The sequence below is a fragment of the Myotis nattereri genome, assembly GCF_964212035.1.
Source record: "Myotis nattereri genome assembly, chromosome: 14".
NCBI lineage: Eukaryota > Metazoa > Chordata > Mammalia > Chiroptera > Vespertilionidae > Myotis > Myotis nattereri.
This window is the reverse complement of record NC_138089.1, coordinates 46,356,647-46,381,279: the sequence shown is the minus strand read 5'-3', so window position 1 is coordinate 46,381,279 and position 24,633 is coordinate 46,356,647. Positions and strand designations below refer to the sequence as shown.

The window sequence follows — 24,633 nt, the reverse complement described above, 5'->3', positions numbered from 1 at the left end:
GAATCAAGTGAATAAATAATCTGGTGATCATAATAGAATCAGGGACATAGAAAGGGAATGGACTGACTATTCTTGCGGGGGAAAGGGGTGTGGGAGATGCGGGAAGAGACTGGACAAAAATCGTGCACCTATGGATGAGGACAGTGGGTGGGGAGTGAGGGCGGATGGTGGGGGGGGAACTGGGAGGAGGGAGTTATGGGGGGGAAAAAGAGGAACAAATGTAATAATCTGAACAATAAAGATTTAATTAAGAAAAAAAAAAAGAAATCTCTGGGCTGTGCCTAAATGCAGGGGTTGTTGGGGAGAAGAAATTTCCCATCCATACACACACATGCGCGTGCACGCGCACACACACACACAGTATATCAATCCATAGGCAAAAAATACGAAGTAATTAAATAATAATTTGTAATACTGAAAGGATCTAGTAGAAATATCAATTTATAAATTTACATACTATATCTAAAATGTATCACTGGACTGGTTTGTTAACCTAAAGACATATTTTATTACTAAACTGTTCTACTACATTAGGATGCAAATATATTTTCTATAAACTAATTTTCATATTCATGAGAAAGCTTTGTATGTCTGTGTAAATATGCCCAAGGTAGTTATCCTAAACAGAGCCTAGCTTCTGTTTGACAATGTGTCCTACTATAATAAATAAGATATGCACTGTTCTCTTTTACTTTTAACTTCTATGCTCTTTTTAGTTGAATACAATGCTATTTGCAATTTTTAAAAATCAAGGCTGCTTAAGCATTTATGGAGATAGTTTTTCTCTTCCTAGTACATGCAGATATCTCCACCACAAAGCAGAGAGACATAGTCCAAAGGCAAGAGGTTGCATCAGTATTTTTACAAGTACCTAAGTGTGTGCTAACTCACACACTTAATGTGGATGTAAATATAACTATTATAATTTGATTTTCCATAGAGTTTGCTGTAGGAAAAGAAAGTATTACTTTATTGGCAGGTGCAAGCACTGGGCGGGACTATGGCATGCAGGAGCAAAGAATTTTCAGTAACCACCAGAGGTTCGCCCCGATGACCGTGACCAGTGCCCCATCATGGTCTGGCGCCCCAGCTCACCTGCTTCACCGACCCACTGTGCTATGCCAACATCCGCCGTGTTCAGTGCTCTGCTGCCTGCTGCCTACACCCACCATGTTCCGCGTGCCCATGGTGGTCAGCGCACATCATAACGACTGGTTGTTCAGTTGTTCTGCCATTTGGTCTATTTGTATGTTAGGGTTTTATATATATATAGAAGATATACATATATATACATATATATGCATATATATGTATATATATGTATACACACACCCATACAGTATTTCACATTTGATACCTAGACAAGCTCTCAGCAACAAAATGTACAAATCTCAGAGTAATTTCCACATTTGCAAAGATATTAAATGTATTAGTTTGTTATGGCTGCCATAGAAAAATTACACAACCCGAGTGGCTTAAACAACAGAAATTAATTTTCTCACCATTTTGGAGGCTAGAAGTCCAAGACCAATGTGTCAGCAGAGTTGGTTTCTCCTGAAACCTCTCCCTGACTTGTAGATGGCTTCATATGGTAATTGTTCTGTGAATCCTTGGTGTCTCTTTGTATATAATCACCTCTTCCTATAAAATCACTCAGATTGGATTAGGGCCCACCCTAAGAACCTATTTTAACATAATTGCCTTTTTAAAGGCACTAACTCCAAATATAGTTACATTCTGAGGTTAGAGCTTTAAAATGTGATTTTGGAGGATAATTCAACCCAAATCTAGGTATATGACTTGAAGGCCTCTTGTGTGTGTCTTAGGTGTATGTTAGAATAAGCTCACCACAGTTTATGAAACCAAACATATTCTTCATGCAAAATAGTTCAATATGAATGCAAACAAGGTAACATGAGCTAGAGTATCCCAGATTTAAGAATGTTAAGTAGGAGAATGTAATATAAAATAGCAAGGGATTCTGGGAAGAAGACAGCAATGGTGTTATAGTTTTAGAATCTCCTGATTTTCCCATAAATACAGGCAGAACACTTATAACAGAAAGGCAAAACCTGACACAAAACCTCTATAACAAAACTAATTGATAAGCTATACCAGTGGTCGGCAAACCACGGCTCGTGAGCCACATGTGGCTCTTTGGCCCCTTGAGTGTGGCTCTTCCACAAAATACCACGTGCGGGCGTGCACGTACAGTGCGATTGAAACTTCGTGGCCCATGCGCAGAAGTCGGTTTTCGGCCTGGGCGAATCTATTTTGAAGAGGCATTAGAAGAAGTGGGGGGTGTCTGTCGGGCGGGCGACAGGAGACGCAGGGCAGGTGGGCTGCGGGATATGCAGCGCGGGGTAGTGCTCATGATTCATGCACGAGTTGAGTGAGCCAATCAGTCAGCAGTCTCATTGTGCAGTGGTTAGTGCTAGTCGCATCTGCAAACTGCGCGTGGGTGACAAAAGTACCTACTCAAAGCCAAAGTTACCTGTATTTTTCCAAACAGCTGCAAATCCTACAGGTATTTTTGCATCAATTTAAGAATTGTAATTATTTTGTGTTGGTGGCTTTATTATTATAAAATGAGGACTTTTTTAGCAAAGGCCAGCTTAGGAGTACCCTAATTAAGTTAATAACAATGCACCTACCTATATAGTTTAAGTTTAAAAAATTTGGCTCTCAAAAGAAATTTCAATCGTTGTATTGTTGATATTTGGCTCTGTTGACTAATGCGTTTGCTGACCACTGAGCTATACCAATGCAAAATGTAGGTACAAACTACCAACACTTACAAGATCCACATTATTAGCATCTTTATATATGAGAGAGAACAAAGTGGGAGGGGGCAGGCAACCAGAGTTCTGATGTGTTTGTGACATAAGAACCTTAAAACCATAAGTTCTCTTTGGAAAGTCAAACTGAGTACAGCAGTCAAAATTGTGAGGGGGACTGCAACAAAATTGAAAGCGTTAGAGCAGTCTGGGCCCTATGAACACTTAAAACTAACTGACAGAGCTCCTTTTCAGAGCGAAAGCTCATGCTGAGGAGAAACTGTTGGGAGTATAATCCAAGTTTAATAGGGCAGGACCAATAAGAATAAAGAAAAGAGATGGTACAAATAAAAGTGGGAATATAACACTAAAGGTTGAATTAATACAAATTAAGAAAATAATGTAGGTTGTGAAAAAATATAAATTAGAATTAGAGAAACTAAAAAATGTAGGTTTTGAAGAAAAGGAAGATTTGAACAGACAGGTGACAAAACTCATAAAAACATTTCAAAATTTTTCAATAAAGACTAATCTGGAAGAAACACAAAAGACATTACATTCAATTGATAATACCTTCGGAAAGATAAAAAATGGAAAATAATTAAAATTTTAAAAATGAAAAGAGTTGAAAAAATACCAACGATAAAGATCTACCATAAGTAATATCTGTAAGTCCCAAAATAAGAAAATCAAAACAATGTTAACAGGATAAATATAATTTTAAAAAGTAATTGGGGAAAAAAAACCCACTTGAAACTATATGTATACTGCACATTACAATCTTGGAAAAATCAATCCGGAATGGGAAACACTGAGGTAGACAATAGTAAATATACAAAAATCTAAAGAAGAAGAAGAAAAAGGAGAAGAAAGAGGGGGAGGGGAGGGAAAGGAGGGAGAGAAAGAGGAAGAAGGAACAAGAGGGGGAGGAGGAAGGAGAAAGAGGGGGAGGAAAAAAATAATAATATATTTTAGGTTTCTAGGCAGCAATTACAGAATACACATTCTTTTCAAGATAGGCCATACTGGGCTATAGAATACAATTCAATGAAACTGACTACAATCGATTTAAATTAGAACTCAGTAACAGTTATTTTAAAATCCCCAAATATTTGGTAATTTTAAAACATACTTCCAACAACTCATTTCAAAGAAGAAATACTAAGAAAATTAATACATCTTTCAAACTCAGTGGCAATATAACACAACATACTAAAATTTTTGAGATATAGCTAAAGCAATACTTATAAGAGGAAAAATAGATTTAAATCAGTTACCTAAGTTTCCAATATAAGAAACTAGAAAAAGTAATCAAACCCAAAGAAATCAGGGAAAGGATTATGATGACATCAGGAAACAATAAGAAATTAGACAAACAACAGAAAAAAGTTGATTCTTTAAGAAGTTTTAAAATTCATAAACTTAGCAAGACTATATCTTAACAGTTTATTATAAAATAACTAGAGGCCCTGAGATTCATGCACTCGGCAGGGGAGGAGGGTGGCAGTGGGGGTCCTCAGCCCAGCCTGCACCTTCTCGCAGTCCGGGAGCCCTAGGACCTAAGCCAGCAGTGGGACATCCTTAGCACTGCCTCAGAGGCAAGAGGCTCCCGCCACCGCCGCTGCGCTCACCAGCCATGAGCCCGGCTCAGGACTTCTCTGGCTGAGCAGTGCTCCCCCTGTGGGAGCGCACTGACCACCAGAGGGCAGCTCCTGCGTTGTACGTCTGCCCCCTGGTGATCAGTGTGTGTCATAGCGACCAGTTGTTTTGCCGTTTGGTCAATTTGCATATTAGCCTTTTATTATATATGATGATAGCAAAAATCTTACCTTGGCCAATTCTTGAATTTTACCAAAATCAGGCTACCAACAGGTATCTGTGAGTAGACAATCTTAAATCCACTTCGATGAAATTGAGACTCTTCAGGAAAGTCTTCTTCAGAAATAGAGCACTTATTATATTTTAAATCAGTGTTCATGTAGCAATACCATGATTCATTGTGATCAACTCTGGCTGCATCCTCAGTTGACAACAACCTCCATTTCAAACAACTTTCACATTGAACCCACATTTTGTTTATATATGTATTGTTTTCCATGGAGGAATCCATTGCAGTGTTACGACAATCTACTATTATCTTACTGTAAATTTTTTCTTTTTTCGTAAATGAATTTAATCTGGAAAATAAGAGGAAAATAAAAGAATAAGGATTCAAGAGTATAAGAAAAGTTCAATCCAAAATCTGAAAAATAGCTCTTTAAATACCCTCTTTGCCCACCTACTCTCTATCCTTATAAAGATTATACATGTTGAGCATGTTGTGTTTCCACTTACCCAGAAGCAAAATAGATGCATCAATTCCTTGGGGCTCAAAATGCTCCAAAATTAAAAACAAGAATAGTATGATGATGCAGAAGACTAGAGGTTAATATCTATTAATCTACCATATCACACACAGCTGGTAGATATCCAATACTTTTGCCATAAAAAATAGGTAAGCCTTATTGAATGTTACAATCCAGGTATCGTTCTAAGTGACTCATGCACACAACTTACATAGTCTTCCCAACAACCTTAGTATAACCATTTTTAAAGAAACATTTTAAAGAAAAAACTGAAGCAAAGAAATTTGTTTAAGGTTCCAGAGCTTATATATGGTAGAGTAGAATTAAGATGAAGGCAGTTTGGTCCCAAATTCGGTGATATTACCTACTAAGCAGTACTGCCTCTCCGTTTATATATTACAGCATGGCTTGATTAGACCATTCTTTTTCAAATTCTGAGGAAAATCAAATGCAGAAAAACATTTCATCATATGAAAATTTGAAATGCTTTAAGGAAATTAAAAAATATTTGCATGTATAATTTTACCTTTTATTATAATTTAAGTGATTTGAAAAAGAACATTTAGCAGAGCTTTCTTATAAAAATTTTAAACTTATAAGAAAAGTTAGCACTGTATGATTAAGGCCTCAAATTTCTAACTTCAACAATAATTGCTATGTGCATACTACTAAAATATAGTTAAACTAATAATTACTGTAATTAATAAAATACAAGTAAAAATATTAGCATCTTATTTTGCAATGCAAAACCTATTTTTTAAATTAAAAAAAAACTTAGATATACTATATTGAGTTAGAACACTACTAGCCAAGAATATGCACCATTTAAAAAAGCTCTTAAATCATGATTTAATTACATGTTTTGAAACTCACTTATCATAGGCCTTTCCAGGATAACTACAAATAGCTTTAGAAAAAAACTGCCAATATATTACAATTGACACAATTCACAATTTTTTACCTACTAATTCCACTCATGTGAATGCATCCAAACAAAATTTTCCAGTTTCTCTCCTGTTATTGATTTCTAGTTTCATACCATTGTGGTCAGAAAAGATGCTTGATATCATTTCAATGTTCTTATATTTGTTAAGGCTGGTTGTTGGCCTAACATATGATCTATCCTGAGGACTGTTGCAAGTATATTTGAGAATATGTATTCTTCTACTATTGAATGTTCTCTATATGTTAGGTTCTTTTCATCTAAAGTGTACTTTATGTCAAATGGTCCTGTATTTAATTTGTCTGAGTGATGTATCTATTGTTGATAGGGGCATATTGAAATCCCCTATTATTATATTGCTATCTATTTCTCCCATTAATATTAGCTTCTTTATTTTGATGCTCCAACACTGGATGCATAAATATTTTCAATCCTCTTGATAAATTAACACCTTCATCATCTATCTATATAAAATCTAATATGCAAATAGACTGAATGGCAGAACAATCGAACAACCAGTTACTATGATGTGCGCTGACCACCAGGTGGCACGTGGAACATGGCAGGCATCGGCAGCAGGTAGCAGAGCGCAGAACATGGTGGGTGTCAGCCATGGCGGGATGGTAGAGCAGGTGAGTGGGGGCACCAGACCATGGTGAGGCACTGGTCGCTGTCATCAGGGCGAGCCTCTGGTGGTTACTGAAAATTCTTTGCTCCCGTGCGTCACGGTCATACCCAGCACTTGCACCCGCTGCCAGTGCCGAAGCCCGGCGCCAAGTGATCAGGGCCAGCACCGGACGCCAGCAGTGGGTAAGAGCGGTGGCTGCTGATCCCAATCGCCCCTCAGGGCTTCTTTATCTCCCCCTGCTCCTGAGGGGTGATTGGGGCAGCAGCTGCCACTTGCACCCGCTGCTGGCTCTGGCCCCAATTGCTCCACGCCATCAGCGGGTGCAAGCAGGGCCGGCATCATCAACGTGTGGGAGTGGTGGCAGAGGAAGTGGGGCTGCTGGCAGACTGGGGTCAGGGGCCGCGGGGGAAAGGGCTGGGCAGGGACACGGAGGATTGGCCAAGACCCGCCCCTGTGCCCACTGCAGCCTTGTGGCCCACAGTTCCTTTCAAGGTGCACAAATTCGTGCACTGGGCCCTTAGTTATATAATAACCTTGACTTTTTTTCAAGTTTTTACTAAAATTCTACTTTGTCTGATATTAGTATCATAACCTGTGCTTTCTTTTGGTTTCCATTTGCATGGAATATTATTTTTCATCCCTTCACTTTCGAGGTATGATTGGAGAATTACTCCATTTACATTTAGAGTATTTTTTTATAAAAAAAGGGCTAGTAACCTTTTTCTTCTATTCTGGATGTGTAGATCCTTTGTTCCTTTTTTCTTCGGTTGCTCTCATGCTTTGTGATTTTCTGTAGTGGTATTCTTTGATTCCTTTCTCATTATCTTTTGTATATCCAGTATAAGCTTTTGCTTTGTAGTTACCACAAAGTTTACATAAAACATTTTATAGTCCATCCTAAGCTGATAACTTCGCTGGCATACAAAAGCTCTACACATTTACTTTCCCCCACATTTTGTTTTTGATATCACAATGTACATATTTTTATGTTGTGTATACATTAAAATGGTTTGTAGCTAGACAAAATACTTCTGTCTTTTAACATTTATGAGTAATATGTTATTTACACATCACCATTACATAATATTCTGAATTTTACCTTTACCAATGAGTTTTATACTTTCATGTTTTCATATTACTGATTCGCTTTCATTTAAGCTTAAAGAAAAATTTTAGCATTTCTTGTAAAGATTGTAGTATTATATAAACTATTCCTCACAAAACAAAGAAACTCTATAATGTAGTGATTAACAGTATGGGTTTTATGCCAGTCAGACCTACATTAAGATCTAATAATATCTACTGAATAGCTGTGTGGCCTTGAGCAAACCATTTAAAATATTTTTACCTGGAAAGTGGGACTTCTACCAGCACCTACCTCATCGAGTGTTCTGAATGTTCACTAAAATAATGCATGCATGGTATGAAGTAAGAGGCACAGCACATAGTAGGTGCTCATTAAATGGTTGCATTACTTTCTTTTCTTAAACTTTCAAACTGCATCAACTTACATTATTTGATATATCCCAAATATATCCAATGTGTTCTGTCTCTATGTCTTGGCTCATGTTATCCTCCTTACTCTATCATAATCTGTAAATTTTCCCCTTTTAAAATCTACCTCAAATACCATTTCTTTTAAGAAGTTTTTCTGGATATCCCCAACCAGCTGCAATTTCTCCCTGCTTGACCTTCATGTCATCTTAACTTCTGGTATGTATAACATTCTGCTTCATATTATAGTGATCTGTAATGACTACTTCCTACCACTAGACTGTAAGCTATCTAATGGAAGAGGCAGTATGTTTATGTTGCCAGCAATGAATGAATTGATGATGGAAAAATTGCTTCTGTATATTGATTCCAAAATGCCTATAAAGTGCTTTACATGCAGGGATTTTTCATATCACTTACCTAATTTTGTTCAATTTCTCCTATACTTCTGTGAAGCATCTGGAACTGGATAAATATTCTAACAGATGGGAAAGGGATTAGTGAGCAATTTTTATTTGTAACAATACATTACAATGTATTACTAGTTAAATTGAATTTATTAAAGAAACCACCAAGGTCTGCAGAACTCCATTAAACGGTTCTAGAAAACTTAATACAGTATAATCATTATATATAATTTGTAGTATTAAAGTGAAAATCATGAGCTAAAGAAGAAAATTCCATATAGATTTTACATAAATTCTCTAAAGATTTTTGTATTTAATGAATGTTATTTTAGAATGTTATAGCAAAGCCTGAAAAAAAATAAGATCAATTTTTCTTGAATAGAAATATTACATAGTTCCATTGTTCAACAGAACAAAAGTCTGTAAGATGGAGTACAGACAATGCGAATTCTTGTGAAGCATCAATTTTTATTACAATGTATATACATTTTATGACTGATGCATCCCAGATGGTAAAATTACAACATACCCAAGGAGTTCTGAACAATATAAGAATTTAATGAGGCTGTGTGAATAAATACATACAGAAAAGGAATGAAGATAAATGGCTACTTATAATAGAAATTGCTTTTATTGTTTGTATGTGAATGAGAAAAATGACTGTTCTTCCAAACAAACAAACAAAATTGTCATTTTTCTTTTGCTCTCCAACATTGTTGTTATAGGAAGTAATCCATTTTTAACCACAGGCTATCCCAGATAATACAACTCCTTTAGGTTTGAGAAAAGTAATGGTATCTATATTGCTGTTTTCAAAGTTGGGGCATTTCAGCCTTATAATTTCAATTTCAATTACTTCTATTTTCTAGATAATATCTCGCCTGTAACCAGCACCCACTAGATTGTTTTGGTCAGCCTGCTGTTCACAGATCTCATCATATCCTGCTCTCCATAATAGATATTGACTGGCATCTAAAGTCCTTTTAGCCAAAATCTGCCAGTCCCGTGGCATCCTATGGTCATTTTCAGACCAGGCTTTAAGGAGTCCTTTTATAAACGAACTGTTAGCCCCATTTTCTCTAACACTTTTCCTTATTTCTTTAAAGGTATTAAAGGAGAGCGATTCATGCATCCAATTACCTTGCTGATCTTGCATAACTGGGCAAGCCAAAAGCAATCCTTGTAGCATAGCTTGCCTGACACCTGATCCCATAACCAAGGACCTAGTTGATAAGCCTTCCCACATCGGAGGTGAGAATCTGGGGCCTTAAGTATTACAGGCTCTACAGGCTCTACTTCAGGAGGAGGGGGTGGTAAATCCTCCTGGCGTTCTGTAGGCTTTTGATCCTCAATATGAAGTGGGCATTACTGGCCCAGCAGTTGAGTATCAACCCAGGAACCAAGAGGTCATGGGTTCCATTCCCAGTGGGGGGCATGCAGCAGGCAGCCAATCGATGATGTTTCTCTCTCATCAATGGTTCTCTCTATCCCTCTTGCTTTCTCTCTCTCTAAAAATCAATAAGATCATATTTTTAAAAAGACTGCATTACTAAGCCTGCCTACTTTCAAAGAGAACTTGAATAATTTTAATGTTATAAATTAAAATTTTATAATAATCAAGAGACAGTAGAAAAGGATGAGGACTTGGAATAAAAAAATATAGTTTCTAATCTTGGTTATGCAACTTTCCAGCTGTGTAATCTTCAGAAGGCCTCAGTGTCCCCATCTGTAAAGTAAGGAGAGTAGAGCTAGATGACCTCTAAAAAGTTGTCCTGCTTTAATGGTTCATGATTGATGCATTCTGGCTGTTTTTCTTCAAAAATCTCTACTCCCTGTGCTGGATTATCAGCTCCTCTATGTTCTTTTTAGCCACATATCAGAGTTTAAATTTCACCAGCCCCCCTTTCATCACTGTGTTAGTCTTGTTAGCTCTGAAGACTTACTAAACTTTATTTTCTTTGCAGTAAATGTTGGTTTTCAGTGTTTATTCTGTCTTTGGTTCATATGTTATCTCCCTTAGGTAGGAAATCATATTAGTCTACAAGGTGTATTTCTTGCCAGTCATTAAAATGTGGCACTCTTCATCACCTTCAATCTCCATCTGGAGCCTTCAGACTGATGTCTTCCAGTATCTCTCATGAAAGATGCTTTTGTCACAATCTTCAAAACAATTAATGATAGCAGGTATAAATTCCCTTTGACAAATGTTAGCAGACTGTTTCACTGACCTTCCCACCTAACCACCCAAATCTAATGTTATCAGCTCTGAAAATAGGGAAGTCTAAGAGTAGTCCATATTCTTCCAATTATTGGCTATATAACTGAGAGTCATTTAAACTCTTGCAATTTTATCTGCAAAATTATTATATCAGCCATAACCGATTTGGCTCAGTGGATAGAGCATCAGCCTGTGGACTCAAGGGTCCCAGGTTCGATTCTGCTCAAGGACATGTACCTTGGTTGCAAGCACATCCCTGGTGGAGGGTGTGCAGGAGGCAGCTGATCGATGTTTCTCTCTCATTGATGTTTCTAACTCTCTATCCTTCTCCCTTCCTCTCTGTAAAAAATCAATAAAATATATTTTTTAAAAAATTATTATTTCATAGAGAGGTTGTAAGGATGCTTTTTAAAAAAATAAATATAATAGTGAACAGTAATAGAAATAAAAATGCATCTGTACCAAGGACAATCAAGTTTGAAAGTTTTGCAGTACTCCCAGAGGGGGAATTTTAAAAAAATTATTCTTAGAAAGATTTTATGAAGGATAAAAAATACTACAAAGAAGAAAGGTAAGGTCTATAATAGCAAAAAGAAATAGTGGTTCCACTGGGATGAATCCGAAGAAGTCACATATCAACCTAGCAAAGTTTAAAAACAATATATTTACAATTTTAAAATGATAATTATTTGACATTCTCTTACACTATTGAACATATGAATTTAGGTGTACATAATTTTTGGTATATAACAATCAGTAAAACCAAAAGCTGGTTCCTTAAAAAGAAAAAATTCAGTAATAAATCATATCCTATATAATAAAAAGGTAATATGCAAATTGACCCTAATAGCAGAACAATCACTGGACCAGTCACTATGAGAATCACTATCAAGCACTGATCACCCAATGGCGAACGGGGAACCAGGGGTGGGTGGCAGCGGGGGGCAGGGTCAGCTGCGGGCAGCTGGGGAAGATGGCCCTGATTGCAGGGCAGGCCTAGGGACTGTACCCGTGCACGAATTTCATGTGCTGGGCCTCTAGTTAGATATATAACTACAGGGCTTTACAAATTTTAAATTACTAGAGGATACCTTGTATATATTTAACTCAAAAGGAAATTTAAGTTTCTTTTTGAGCATAAGAAAACAAAGACTGTGTTAATCTCATTTTAAAAAGTCAACTTGTAAAAACTCTACTTAAAGCAGGTAAGATCTATGAAATGAATCAGATCTGTTAGAGAAAAATTAATCATGGACAAATATTCAATGAGAAGTAATTAATGTGCCCAAGACTGGTCCCCTGAAAGATGGCCTCACAAATGTGATGTTCCACAAAGCTCCATGGAAATGAACTGTGGCCATCAATTCTGGCCAACGACATTTGGATCTCAGGGCCACCTCCAGCTCCCATCATGCCAGCCAGGGGGCTGGTGCTAGCCCAATCATGTATACTGATATGGCTTACCATGTTGCAATCCCACTACTAACACCCAACATCGTGAAGCTAACTGTACTCACAAGGCTTAGAGTTTAGTTGGGCTGGGACTGCCAATCAACCTTGAATGCCATGCTATCAGAATTGTGCTAGAATCAAAGTTCTGCCACATTATATTACTACTAGCGACCTGGTACACGAATTCGTGCATGGGTGGGGTCCCTTGGTCTGGCCTGTGATCAGAGCTGTCTCGCCCAGTCTTAGTCCCAATAGGGGCTGGCTGAGGGGGAGGGACCCGTGGGAGCTTGGCTGGCTGCAGGAAGTTGGCTGTGGGAGCACACTGACCATGAGGGGGCAGCTCCTGCATTGAGCATCTGCCCCCTGGTGGTCAGTGCGCTTCATAGCTACCGGCTGGTCGTCCAGCTGTTTGATCATAATGGTCAGTTAGGCTTTTATATATATACTAGGGGCCCGGTGCACGAAATTCGTGCACTGGGTGGGTTGGGGGGGAGTGTCCCTCAGCCCAGCCTGCCGCCTCTCACATACTGGGAGCCCTCAGGCGTTGACCCCCATCACCCTCCAATCGCAGGATCGGCCCCTTGCCCAGGCCTGACGCCTCCGACAGGCCTGGGCAGGGGACCCTCATTTTCCCCCATCACTGGTTCTGCCCCCAGCCCAGGCCTGATGCCTCTGGCCCAGGCATCAGGCCTGGGCAGGGGACCCCCAGACCCCTCCGATTGCTGGCTCTGCCCCTTGCCCAGGCCTGATGCCTCGGCCAGAGGCGTAGACCCCCATCACCCTCCGATCGCCTGATCGGCCCCTTGCCCAGGCCTGACGCCTCCGCCAGAGGTGTCAGGCTTGGACAGGGGACCCCCATCTCCCCCCAATCCCTGGCTCCGCCCCCCACCCAGGCCTGATGCCTCTGGCCCAGGCATCAGGCCTGGGCAGGGGACCCCCAGCCCCCCGCCCAGCCCTGATGCCTCGGCCAGAGGAGTTGACCCTCATCACCCTCCGATCACCAATCACCGGATCGGCCCCTTGACCAGGCCTGAGGCCTCCGGCAGAGGTGTCAGGTCTGGGCAGGGGACCCCCAGCTCCCCGCGGTTGCAGGCTCCGCCCCTGCCCAGGCCTAACGCCTCTGGCTGAGGTGTCCGGCCCGGGAAGCGGGGACCCGCAGCTGCAGTGGCCCCGCGATTGTGGGCTCTGCTTTAGGCCCAGGCAAGGGACCCCTAGCTCCTGGGACTGCCAGCTTCGACCATGCCCAGCTCCCATCGCTGGCTCCACCCCTACTTCCTGCTATCACTGGCCAGGGCGGAAAAGGCACCTGATCCCCCCTGGGTTTCAGATCACTGTCAGTGGCAGGGGGCTTCTTCCTGCTTTCGCTTTCGCCTCCCTGCATTGTGCCTACATATGCAAATTAACTGCCATCTTATTGGCAGTTAACTGCCAATCTTAGTTGGCAGTTAACTGCCAATCTTAGTTGGCAGTTAATTTGCATATAGCCCTGATTAGCCAATGAAAAGGGTAGCGTCATACGCCAATTACCATTTTTCTCTTTTATTAGTGTAGACTAGTAGCCTGGTGCACGAAATTCGTGCACTGGGGTGGGGGCGGGGGGAGAGAGGGCCTCTCAGTCTGGCCTTCATCCTCTCCAATCTGAGATCCCTCAGGGAATGTCCAACTACCTGTTTGTGCCCACACTTTTAACAGATAACAGCTCCATTGTTGTTTCTTTCTTATGCTTAAAACCATTGAAATTGGTAGGTATTCAAAGTGTGTATACATTTTGGGGGGACACCCTGTATATCTCTAGTCAGCGGTTAAAGAAATCAACAGTAGATTTGGAACCCCCAGACAGGGAATCTCGCTCACTCCCCACATGTCTCCCCACTTCACTTTCCACCTTCATGGGCAGCAGGAGAATCAACGTTTTCTCTCATTAATTCGGAAAAGCACGTCCTGTTACCCGCTGCCCGGCAGGAGTGCGCTAGGCCCCAAGCAAGCGAGGCTCAGTCAGGGCAGCCTTCGCTCATCGGTGCTGGCACCCAAAGTGCACATTCCTCCTCTACAGTCGCCCCGACTGTCCCACTGTTTCACTGAGAGGACAGAATTCCCTCAGCCTCTGGGTTCTTGATCTTGAACGCTGACTGAAGGCACCTCAGCGAGGGCCCCCCGTGCCCACCAGGTGTGTCTATCTGCACCTGCTCCTGCCTCAGCACCTGCATTAACCCCCAAGAGGTGATCTCGTAGCTGCACTGGCCTCTGTGGGAACAGGGCATCACCACTTGCCCTCTCACTGTCATCACACAGGCGCCCACCCTCATCACCCAGAACACCCAGACACTCTCCAAAGGACGGGAGCGCATCAGAGAGGATGTGTGCACATACTGTGGGGGTGTTAGGCATGCTGGGTTGATAGAAGTGCGGTGGAGGGGGGTGGGGGGAACTTGTGCACGCCTTGGTTTGCAACTGTTGCAGGCGTGGGAGGGTGACAGTGTGCTGGGGGATGTTCGCACGCCAGTGGGGGATGTGCACACCGGAGGCCTCTGGCTTTGCAGATCCGCAAACCCCCGTGCTGCAGTCAGGAGGACGTCAGTCTGGCCCGCCATGGTGGCTGTCCCTGCGATCCTGCACCTTCTGGGCCAGGAGGCGGGACTTGCACAGCCACTCCTGGGCTCTGATGGCCTGCAGGTGCTACCTCGGCTCAGCCTGCAGGCTCCGCTTGGCGCGCTCACAGCTGTCACCACCGCCATGTGGGGAGTACAGGCCACCCTCCGCCGGCCTGCCTCCCCTGTCCAGAGGCTCTCTGCGCTGCTCACCTGCCCAGAGTGACTGAGGCTGGGTGGAAGCCTGGCATCCTGCCCTGCCCAACCCCAGCCGATCCACCCCTGTGCAAGCTGCTGCCTCACCGGGAAGGGTCACGGATCCAGGTCCCGGGACCATGGACAGCCTCAAGCTCTGCCCCCCACCCTGCAGGGTCACAGATCCGTGTCTTAGTCCCGTGGACAGCCTCAAGCACTGCCCCCCGCCCGGCAGGGTCACAGATCCGTGTCTTGGTCCCATGGACAGCCTTAAGCACTTCCCCCTGCCCAGCAGTGTCACAGATCCGGGTCCTGGGACCACAGAAAGCCTCAAGCACTGTCCCCCTCCCGCCAGGTCAAGGATCTGGGTCCCAGACCACTGACAGCCTCAAGCGCTGCCGCCCGCCTTCAGTATACAAATTAGCTGCCATCTTGTTGCTTCAGGGTGGGGGTCCTGCTTGGATGCCTGGCCAGTCTGGGTGAGGGGATGATGGCTGTTTGCAGCTGGTCACACTCCCTTTAAGGTAGGGGTCCCCACTGGGGTGCCTGGCCAGTCTGGGTGAGGGGATGATGGCTGTTTGCAGCTGGTCGCACCCCCTTTAGGGTGGGGGTCCCCACTGGGGTGCCTGGCCAGTCTGGGAGAGGGGCTGAGGGCCGTTTTCAGGCTGGCGGGTGACTGAAGCTCCCAACCTCTCCTTTTTTCTTTTTTTCTTTTTTTATTCTGGTATTTATTTACCTCCTATGGCTGTCACTGGAGCTGAGAGCCAGCTTTAGCTCTGAGGCTCAGCTCCAGCTTGAGGCCTCCACTGCTGAAAGCAGGGATCTGGGTTTGTTTGGGTTCTATAATTGCAACATTGTTTCTTAGAGTGCAAGCTCAGAGCCCAGCAGCGGCAGGTGGGGAACCTTGGCTTCCTCCTTCACTGGAGCAAGCAAGCCTCCGGTTCGCTTCAGCTGCCTGGCTGCCGGCCATCATCTTGGTTGGCAGTTAATTTGCATATCACCCTGATTAGCCAATCGGAAGCGTGTCGGAGGTACGGTTAATTACCATGTTTGTCTATTATTAGATAGGATACTAGAGTCCCAGTGCACGAAATTCATGCACTTGGGGGGAGGGGGTCCCTCAGCCTGGCCTGCGCCCTCTCACAGTCCGGGAGCCTTTGGGCGATGTCCAACTGATGGCTTAGGCCCACCTAAGTCATCAGTTGGACATCCTTAGCACTGCCACGGAAGCAAGAGAGGCTCCCGCCACCACCACTGCGCTCACCTGCCGTGAGCCCGACTTCTGGCTGAGCGGCACTCCCCCTATGGGAGTATACTGACCACTGAGGGCAGCTCCTTCGTTGAGCGTCTGCCCCCTGGTGGTCAGTGCACATCATAGTGACTGGTCATTCTGCTATTCGGTTGATTTGCATATTAGCCTTTTATTATATAGGAGAGATTGTATTCCGGTCCCTAATCATGCTAAGGAAGTAGCTGGTGTTTCTCTAATATTCATTAAAAGCTCCATAGCTCATGGTCAACGTCCTTCTACAATGAAGTTTGTCATAGGCCTTATTAGATCTCTATGTTTTGATTCAGGTGGAATGAGGCAAAAGAGATTCATCCACTGAGCTACTGATCCCTGTCTGTGACTGTCTCTGAGAAATGCTGCTCGGCCACCTGCACTGTTTGCATGACATGCCACATTACAGATTAAACAAGGAAAACCATATAATATTAACATTTGCTGCCCCAAAAGCATGTGAGAAAATCAATATTCATTCATGATTTTTACAACAAAAAATAAAATTTCAATCTCGCACCATTTATATAAAAAAAACTTCAGTGACTAAATAGTAATGTAAAAAAACTATAAAATAACACTGAAATAAAAATGTATTTGTATGTAAAACACAAAAGTCATAAAAGATTGATAAACACGTTGAGATTCTGTGCAAATCCTATATAATAAAAATATAATATGTAAATGGTCGTTATGCCATGAAGCGTAATGACCGACTGCGTAACTACCGGATCACAGATCAGCAGGAGGGTGGGGCAGCGAGCTACAAGGAGACAGCCGAGAACTACAGGAGGGGGCAGGGCTATGAGAGGGGGGAGGGGGTGGTGAGGGGAGCTACAGCAGGGTGGGGCAGCAGGTGGAAAGCTACTGGAAGGTGGCAGCAGGCTACTGGCGCACGGATTCGTGCACAAGGCTACTAGTAAACTATAAAAACTCCATAAAATAAGTTGAAAGGCAAGAAATAGACAAGGATGAAATATTTTCAATATACAGACACTTGGATCAATATTCAGAAATACCTAAAGTATGAGGTGAATGTACTCAGTAGAAGAGCTTCAGGAAAGCAGGGAAGCCTCAAGGTTGCTTTTGTTTACAGTCTTTAAATTTTGTAATAAGACTAAATCTATTTAACATCCTAGTAAAAGTCTGATAATCGGAATCTAACAACATAAAAGCATGAAACAGACTTGTGACTTCAAATATATTAATACAAAGTATATTACTATGTAATACATTCCTTGACCAAAGAAAGGGGGGAGGTAGAAAAGAAAACTTTGAGTGGGTATAGTAAAAAAGAAATACAGACATAGAGATAATCCATATTGTAGTATATTCTATCATCAATACTAGCCAAAATGTACAAAGTAATATTCAAATAAGGCTCATGAGAGAGATGATAATGACTAAGACTCTTATACATATCAAAGTCTAAGGAGAGATCCCACCCAACTCACTTTGTGTATATGGTGGCATGTGGTAAGTAGGTTTTTTCCAAACGGAAGAAGTATAGAATTTTAATTTTAGACTAATAACTATAAAATTACAGGATATCCATAAAAATGATTCATTGCTTACTGCTATACTACCCAAGTTTTAGAAGCCAGTTTTTAAAATCAGCACTGAGTCACATTTTAATAAGGTAGGCAAATGTTTTTTCCTTATTATAAAAACTCTGAACTGGTGATGTTTCTTTCCTGAACTTTTAGAAAAGTGACAATGACAATACATTGGTTTGGGCTCAAATGAGAGAGGTTTTTAATAAAGAGTTTAGAACTAAAGAACATCACACTCAGGATTCACTAATCACTTAACATGCAATATTTCAAAAGCCTGACTAAAAGATCCATCCCAAAACCAACCCGCTCAGCATTAATACACACCTCTTTCTTCCAGAAATTTTATTTATTATGAAATGAAAAAAAATCCCAATAGGTTAAAACAAACCAAATGCCCACTGTATAAATACTTCACAACCGTCAACTGAATCCAGAGCTGAAACTGAATTGTGCAGGTTTTCAGTGAAATCATCAGCCATACAATATAAATAAAAGCCAACTATTTACATATGTGGTAAAGCCTCTAAGAAATGTACCCCAAGAAGCATTAACCTTTGTGCTGTGTCATCATGATGACCTACATACTTTATTTTTCATATAGTGTAACATTTTAATAGAATGTATTAGCTACTACATGGTAGTACTTTGGTATATTCCTACAAGATTCCTTATCTTGAAAGTATGAGTTTTCCCAAAGAGGAGCTTTGGTTCTGCTTTAGAAGTCTCATATAAATTAAATACCTTATCAAATATTAACACAGAGGGAGATAACACAGGATGCAACACAGATAGTCAAGTTACCTCTATGTATATTTAGGAATTACTTTCTCCTTCAAGGTACTGACACTAGAAAGCTTAGTCTGTCCTGTATATTTCACTAGTAAAGGTTTGAGTGATTAGAACCTTGCCAAAACCTTAATTCAAAATTATTAATACTTCCAGTGACAAGCCTATGTGAACAAGTTACTACAAATTTATATTCATCAGGAAAAACAAGTATAGGCAATAATCATTTAAAAATGCCTCAACCACTACTTTTCAATATAGAAGGACAAAACTACATAGTTTATCATACAATTAATCTTATCTCTGTCCCCTGAAATTCCCTTGATTTAATTCATTAGAAGGGGATTTAAAGACTTAAGAACACTTTATAGCAGCATTCAACTTTCCTATGAAATTCTCAGTATCTTAACTATTAAACTGGTTTCTATTTTAGTAAGCTAGATACATACTTAACTCTGGCTTCAGAGTTTGTAGAAATGGAGAAAAGAACCACCAATTCAAAACCATTCTAGAAATTGCCTTTTGGAGAACAGCAAAAGTCAAAAATGGGAAAGCCACTGTGAAGGGATGAATTATATCCCCACCCACCCCCAAATTTTACATGTTGAAGTCCTAAATCCCAGTACCTCAGAATTTAACTGTATTTGGAGACAGGGTATCTAAAGAGGTAATTAAATTAAAATGAAGTCATCAGGGCGGGTTTTAATTCAGTATCACTTGTGTCCTTATCAGAGGAGAAAATTTGGATACAGAAACCTCCAGACGGAAGATGATGTGAAGACCCAGGTGCAAGACAACCATCTATAAGCCAAGGAGAGAGGCCTGGAACAGATCCTTAACTCAAGGATCTCAGACAGAGCCAACCCTAAGGACACCTTGCTTTGACTTCCAGCCTCCAGAACTGTGAGAAAATAAATTTCTGCTGTTTAAACCACTTAGTCTGTATTATTCTGTTACGGTAGCTTTGGTGAACTAATACAACCACTTTTCCGAAATTTGGTTCTTCTTCTACATAAACCTCAGGCACCACTCCTCAGTGGAAATGGTTAGAGGCTCTGGCCGCTGTTCCTTCAGCTTCTCAGACACTGCTTTCTTATTGCTGCAGCAAGGTTTAAAAGGATTTCCCCAAATTGTCTTTTATAGATAAACCCACAACTTATTTCCTGCCTTTTCCAACATGTGAGGTTAAAATGAAAAAGACGGGTGTTCTTATTAGAACCGGAAGCCATCTGCATGAGAGCCATCATCTGACTGGTAACTGCAACAGGAGGTGGGGCTAGAGAAGTACTTGAGGTGGTACCATGGGCATCAGAATCCGGAGGCTGACATTCTTCTCACAGTTCACTGATCTGGTTGCTTCTTTATCCTGTTTCCAGATAAACTTTTCACTTTCTTTGGTGTCAGTACAGAGAGTTCAGGCTGGGCCCTGTCCTTGTATCTACCACATGATTCCAGTTTTTTGTTTTGATTTTATTTTATCCTGCCAGCAGCTTTTTCTTTCTTTTCACAAGTAGCACTCAGCCACTGTGAAAGTCTTCTGGAGTCCCACGTAACTGCAAACAGCTCTGAAAGTCATTTCATCATTTACTGTCACTAAACCGAGAACTGGAGAACCTAGCTCTGCAAATACAGCAACCTCTCTACTTCAGTATGTCTGTGGCTTGTAAAACTAAACATCTTTTCTTCTAGAAATAGTCTTCCAAAAGCAGCCATTCCACACTCATCTTCTCTTTTTCCTCTTGCATCCTTAGTGATTATTTGAAACCTTTATAAACATCCAGCTATCTTCCTCATTCTCAAAAGATAAACTTTCCTCCTACATTACAAGAAAATATCCATCCCATTTCACGTCAATAGCTAAAAGCTTACCTAAAACTGTTCTCATTTATTTGCTGCAGTTTCAGACCATTATGTTTTCTTCGTTGTGAAATAGGAAGGAAGGAAGGAAGGAAGGAAGGAAGGAAGGAAGGAAGGAAGGAAGGAAGGAAGGAAGGAAGGTTGATTTCTTGATTGCCAAGCTGGCATGATTTAGTGATTGAGGTCACGGTTCCAGTCCTGGTCAGGGCACATGCCCGGAGTTGCCGGCTTGATCCCCAGTGTGGAGCATGCAGGAGGCAGCCAATCAGTGATTTTCTCTCCTCATTGATGTTTCTATTTCTCTCACCCTCTCCCTTCCTCTGTGAAATTAATAACAATGTATATTTTTTAAAATAAATACTTCTTGAGGGTTTGATATGAGCCCAGGCAAAGATAAGATCCCTCTCCTCAAGTAATATTAAGTAATATTATGAGACAACTACAAAATGCTGTGGAAGCACATTAAGCACACCTGAGACTTTCCAATAGGCCAAGGGTTTATCAGGCTACTTAGGAGAAGTGATGTCTAAGCCAACCTGAAAAATGATTAAGTAGGAGTCAATGTCCCTACTATGTGCCCCAGCAGTCTCTATACCCTCTGCATACCATTTACCACATCATGAAAATCCACTTATGGGAAGGTTAATTTCTATCGTGTTAGCATCTAAAGAATACTTGCCAAAGAGGAGCATTGAATATGTATAATATTATGAAATAATTGAAATAATATGGACCTCAGAGTTAGACTGACCTAACCAGTGTTGATACTCAAAACATGTAGCAATGAGGATGGCTGTATCAATTGAATAACTGTAGTTATGGATTTAAATTCTGGCTCCATTACCTATGATATTTTTAAGTGAAGGCAAGGCAGTTAAATGATCTGAACATAATTTTATCATGTGTACATGATGAAGGTAATAACAATTTATAGGATGAAATATTAATTTTAATGATGAAACAGCATATGAAAAAAACCCATTTCAGTGCCTGGTACACTAAAGACCAATAATAAATGTTTTACTTCATTGCTAGACTGCTTTAAAGTGAGTTATAGTTGTAGTTACATTAAAAAATTAAAATATGCAGAAACCAATGCAAAATGAAAGCACTCTAATTATTTTGTCTTACCTTCATGATTTTTCTCCAGTGCACAACTTAATTTGTATTTTAAGCTTTGAAATGCATTTATCCTTAATCTTCTCTATGATATAAATTTAACATTGACTGTTCATTCATTTATCTAATTAACAGTGCCTTTATGTCAACTGTAGACCATATTTAATGATTCAACAGAAATTTATTAAGAGCCTATTATCAGTGCAAAATCATATTTATCTTTATCATTCAGAGATTAGTTTATGCAGATATTGCTGGATAGCTTATAGCTTAATAAATGCTCCAAGATGCTTAATAAATATTTTTTTTGTTTTAATAATGTAGATAACTGATGGTTTTCTTCTAATATCAGCAATCAAATTAGAATGAAAAGAAACAATTCATTTCCATACTGAAAGGCTGATATCTTTTGCAGCAACTATATTCTTCTGCTTTACAATTTTTCAAGGGAAACATTTATAATTAGAAATCGGATTAACTGTGCTAAATGCCAACTTCAAAACTTAGTAATCAATCTATATATTTTAGGTCTATATCAGATGGTTGTGAGTATCCAGCTTACTCAGTATATTGAAAATAACTGATCCAACAAAGATAATTAAAATTAAGCTCTTCAGACTGTCAACCAAATGTAATAGTGCCATAAGCGGTCTAGAATTATATCCATAGGTTGAACAAGGAGAATATTAATTTCAGGCTTGTTTAGTTATTTCTTCCTTACATGTGGCCATTCTCAATTGACCTTTATGTAATCTACTAGAGGCCCGGTGCACAAAAATTTGTGCACTTGGGGGGGGGGGGCGGGGTCCCTCAGCCCAGTCTATGCCCTCTTGCAGTGTGGGACCCCTTGGAGGATGTCCACCCCAGTGGGGACCCTCACCCCATGGAGGTTTGGCCAGCCTGGGTGAGGGGCTGATGGCTGTTTTCAGGCTGGCCACACCCCCTTTAGGGTGAGGGGTCCCCACTGGGGTGCCTGGCCAGTCTGGGTGAGGGGCTGAGGGCCGTTTTCAGGCTGGCCAAGCACTCTGGCAACGTAAGCTCCCAGCCTCTCCTTTTAATCTTTTTTTTTTATTCTGGGATTTATTTACCTTCTATAATTGAAACTTTCTTGCTTTCAGTGGAACTCAGAGCCAGCTCCTGCTTGCTCCAGCTCCGTGGCCATGGCTGGCTGAAAGCAGGTATCTGGGGTTTATTTACCTTCTATAACTGAAACTTTGTTGTTTTCAGCGGAGCTCAGAGCCGGGCCGTGGCAGGCGAGGAACCTTGGTTTCCTCCATCACTGGAGCAAGCAAGCCTCCTGCTCGCTCCAGCTCCGTGGCTGCCGGCTGCCATTTTGGTTGGGTTAATTTGCATATAGTCGCTCTGATTGGCTGGTGGGTGTGGCTTAAGGCATAGCAAAAGTACAGTCAATTTGCATGTTTGTCTTTTATTAGTATAGGATATTAGTTTGGAAGTCACATAGCTCATTTGCTTAAAGACAGAATGTTGTGGAAGAACAGTCTTTAATTAAGTTTACCACTTCCTTTATCAGTGGTTCTCAACCTGTGGGTCGTGACCCCTTTGGCGGTCGAATGACCCTTTCACAGGGGTCGCCTAAGACCATCCTGTATATCAGATATTTACATTACGATTCATAACAGTAGGAGCATTACAGTTATGAAGTAGCAATGAAAATAATTTTATGGTTGGGTCACAACATGAGGAACTGTATTTATAAGGCCAGAAGGTTGAGAACCCCTGCAATAGGCTATCAGCAGATTTCTCAGCAAAAACTCTATTGTCCAGGAGAGAGTGAATTGACATATTCAAAACACTAAAAGATAAAAATTTCCAGCCAGGAATATTCTATCCAGCAAAGTTATCATTCATCTATGAAGGAGATATAAAGGCTTTCTCAAACAAAAGTGGAAAGAAGTTCACTACCAGTAGACCTGCCTTATAAGAAATGTTGAAAGGAGCTCTTCTACCTACAATGAAAAGGCAAAAGTCCTACCTCCATGGTGGACACCTGTCCAGCCTGCTCTGTGCCAAAGCTCCTGAGCTCCCTTTGATAACATGCTCATACCCAGTTCCTCTCAGGATATCTGCTGAAATCCGTTCCCTGATTATTTTCCAACCCTCTCCTTTTCTGTTATGTGCATATTTTCTTTTCTTTACTTTTTAATTGTAGTTTTAATAGGAAAAGATAGAAATATATCTGTCTGTAATCTTGAACAGAACCTGACAATTTGCTTTAACAGCATTATAAACATTTCCCCATGTGATTAAATGTCTACACTAAAACTGTAATTTTAGTTTTGAAGCTAAACTTATATTCTTTACTTACTCCTATTTTGTTAACAACATTCTTCAATATTTTACTAACTAAACCATACCGCTTGGTTTTTAATTTTTCCCCCCTTCCGCTGCCCTGATTGGCTATGGATGAACTTCAGGAATTAACTATTAAATTTGAACAGCACATTATCGAAGCAAATGAACAGGATTCTTGTCCACTATGTTAAAAACACTGGTCTCTTCCATGCCCCGGCCCAACACACGGAAGCGAATGGACTTTCTAGATGAATACAGGAATACAGATGTTTAAATATTTTGAACACACCATGTAACTAAGTAGTGGTCGTTATTCCTAAAAGCTGTGCATTTTTTCAGAAGCCTAGAGGTGAGTCCCTGCTTGGATGAGCTGACAGTTGGGCTGATGAATTAAAAGGCGATGCAAAAATACCAACAGCACACACACCTGTAACAACATTTAAGCCCCCAGTGGCCAAAACACTAGGTGAGGGCACTGCTGCCAGTTGGTAGCTAATGAGGGAAACCTGCCTATAGTTACCATTTTCTTGTTTATTCTTTTAAACCAGTGGTTCTCAACCTTCCTAATGTCACGACCCTTTAATACAGTTCCTCATGTTGTGGTGACCCCCAACCATAAAATTATTTTCGTTGCTACTTCATAACTGTAATTTTGCTACTGTTATGAACCGTA

At 41.0% G+C, this 24,633-nt stretch overlaps 1 protein-coding gene across 3 annotated transcripts in view; it reads right to left on the bottom strand.

Moving 5' to 3' along the window:
- Positions 1-24,633, bottom strand: part of ZCWPW2 (zinc finger CW-type and PWWP domain containing 2) — an 80,300-nt gene that overhangs the window by 55,007 nt on the left and 660 nt on the right. For all 3 annotated transcript variants that reach the window (XM_081105820.1, XM_081105819.1, XM_081105818.1), the window contains exons 2-3: positions 8,608-8,665; positions 4,607-4,954 (exon numbers count right to left, since the gene is read on the bottom strand). In XM_081105820.1, the coding sequence (XP_080961946.1) occupies positions 4,607-4,887 (281 nt within the window). In that variant the 5' untranslated portion in view covers positions 4,888-4,954; positions 8,608-8,665. The remainder of the gene's footprint in view (positions 1-4,606; positions 4,955-8,607; positions 8,666-24,633) is intronic.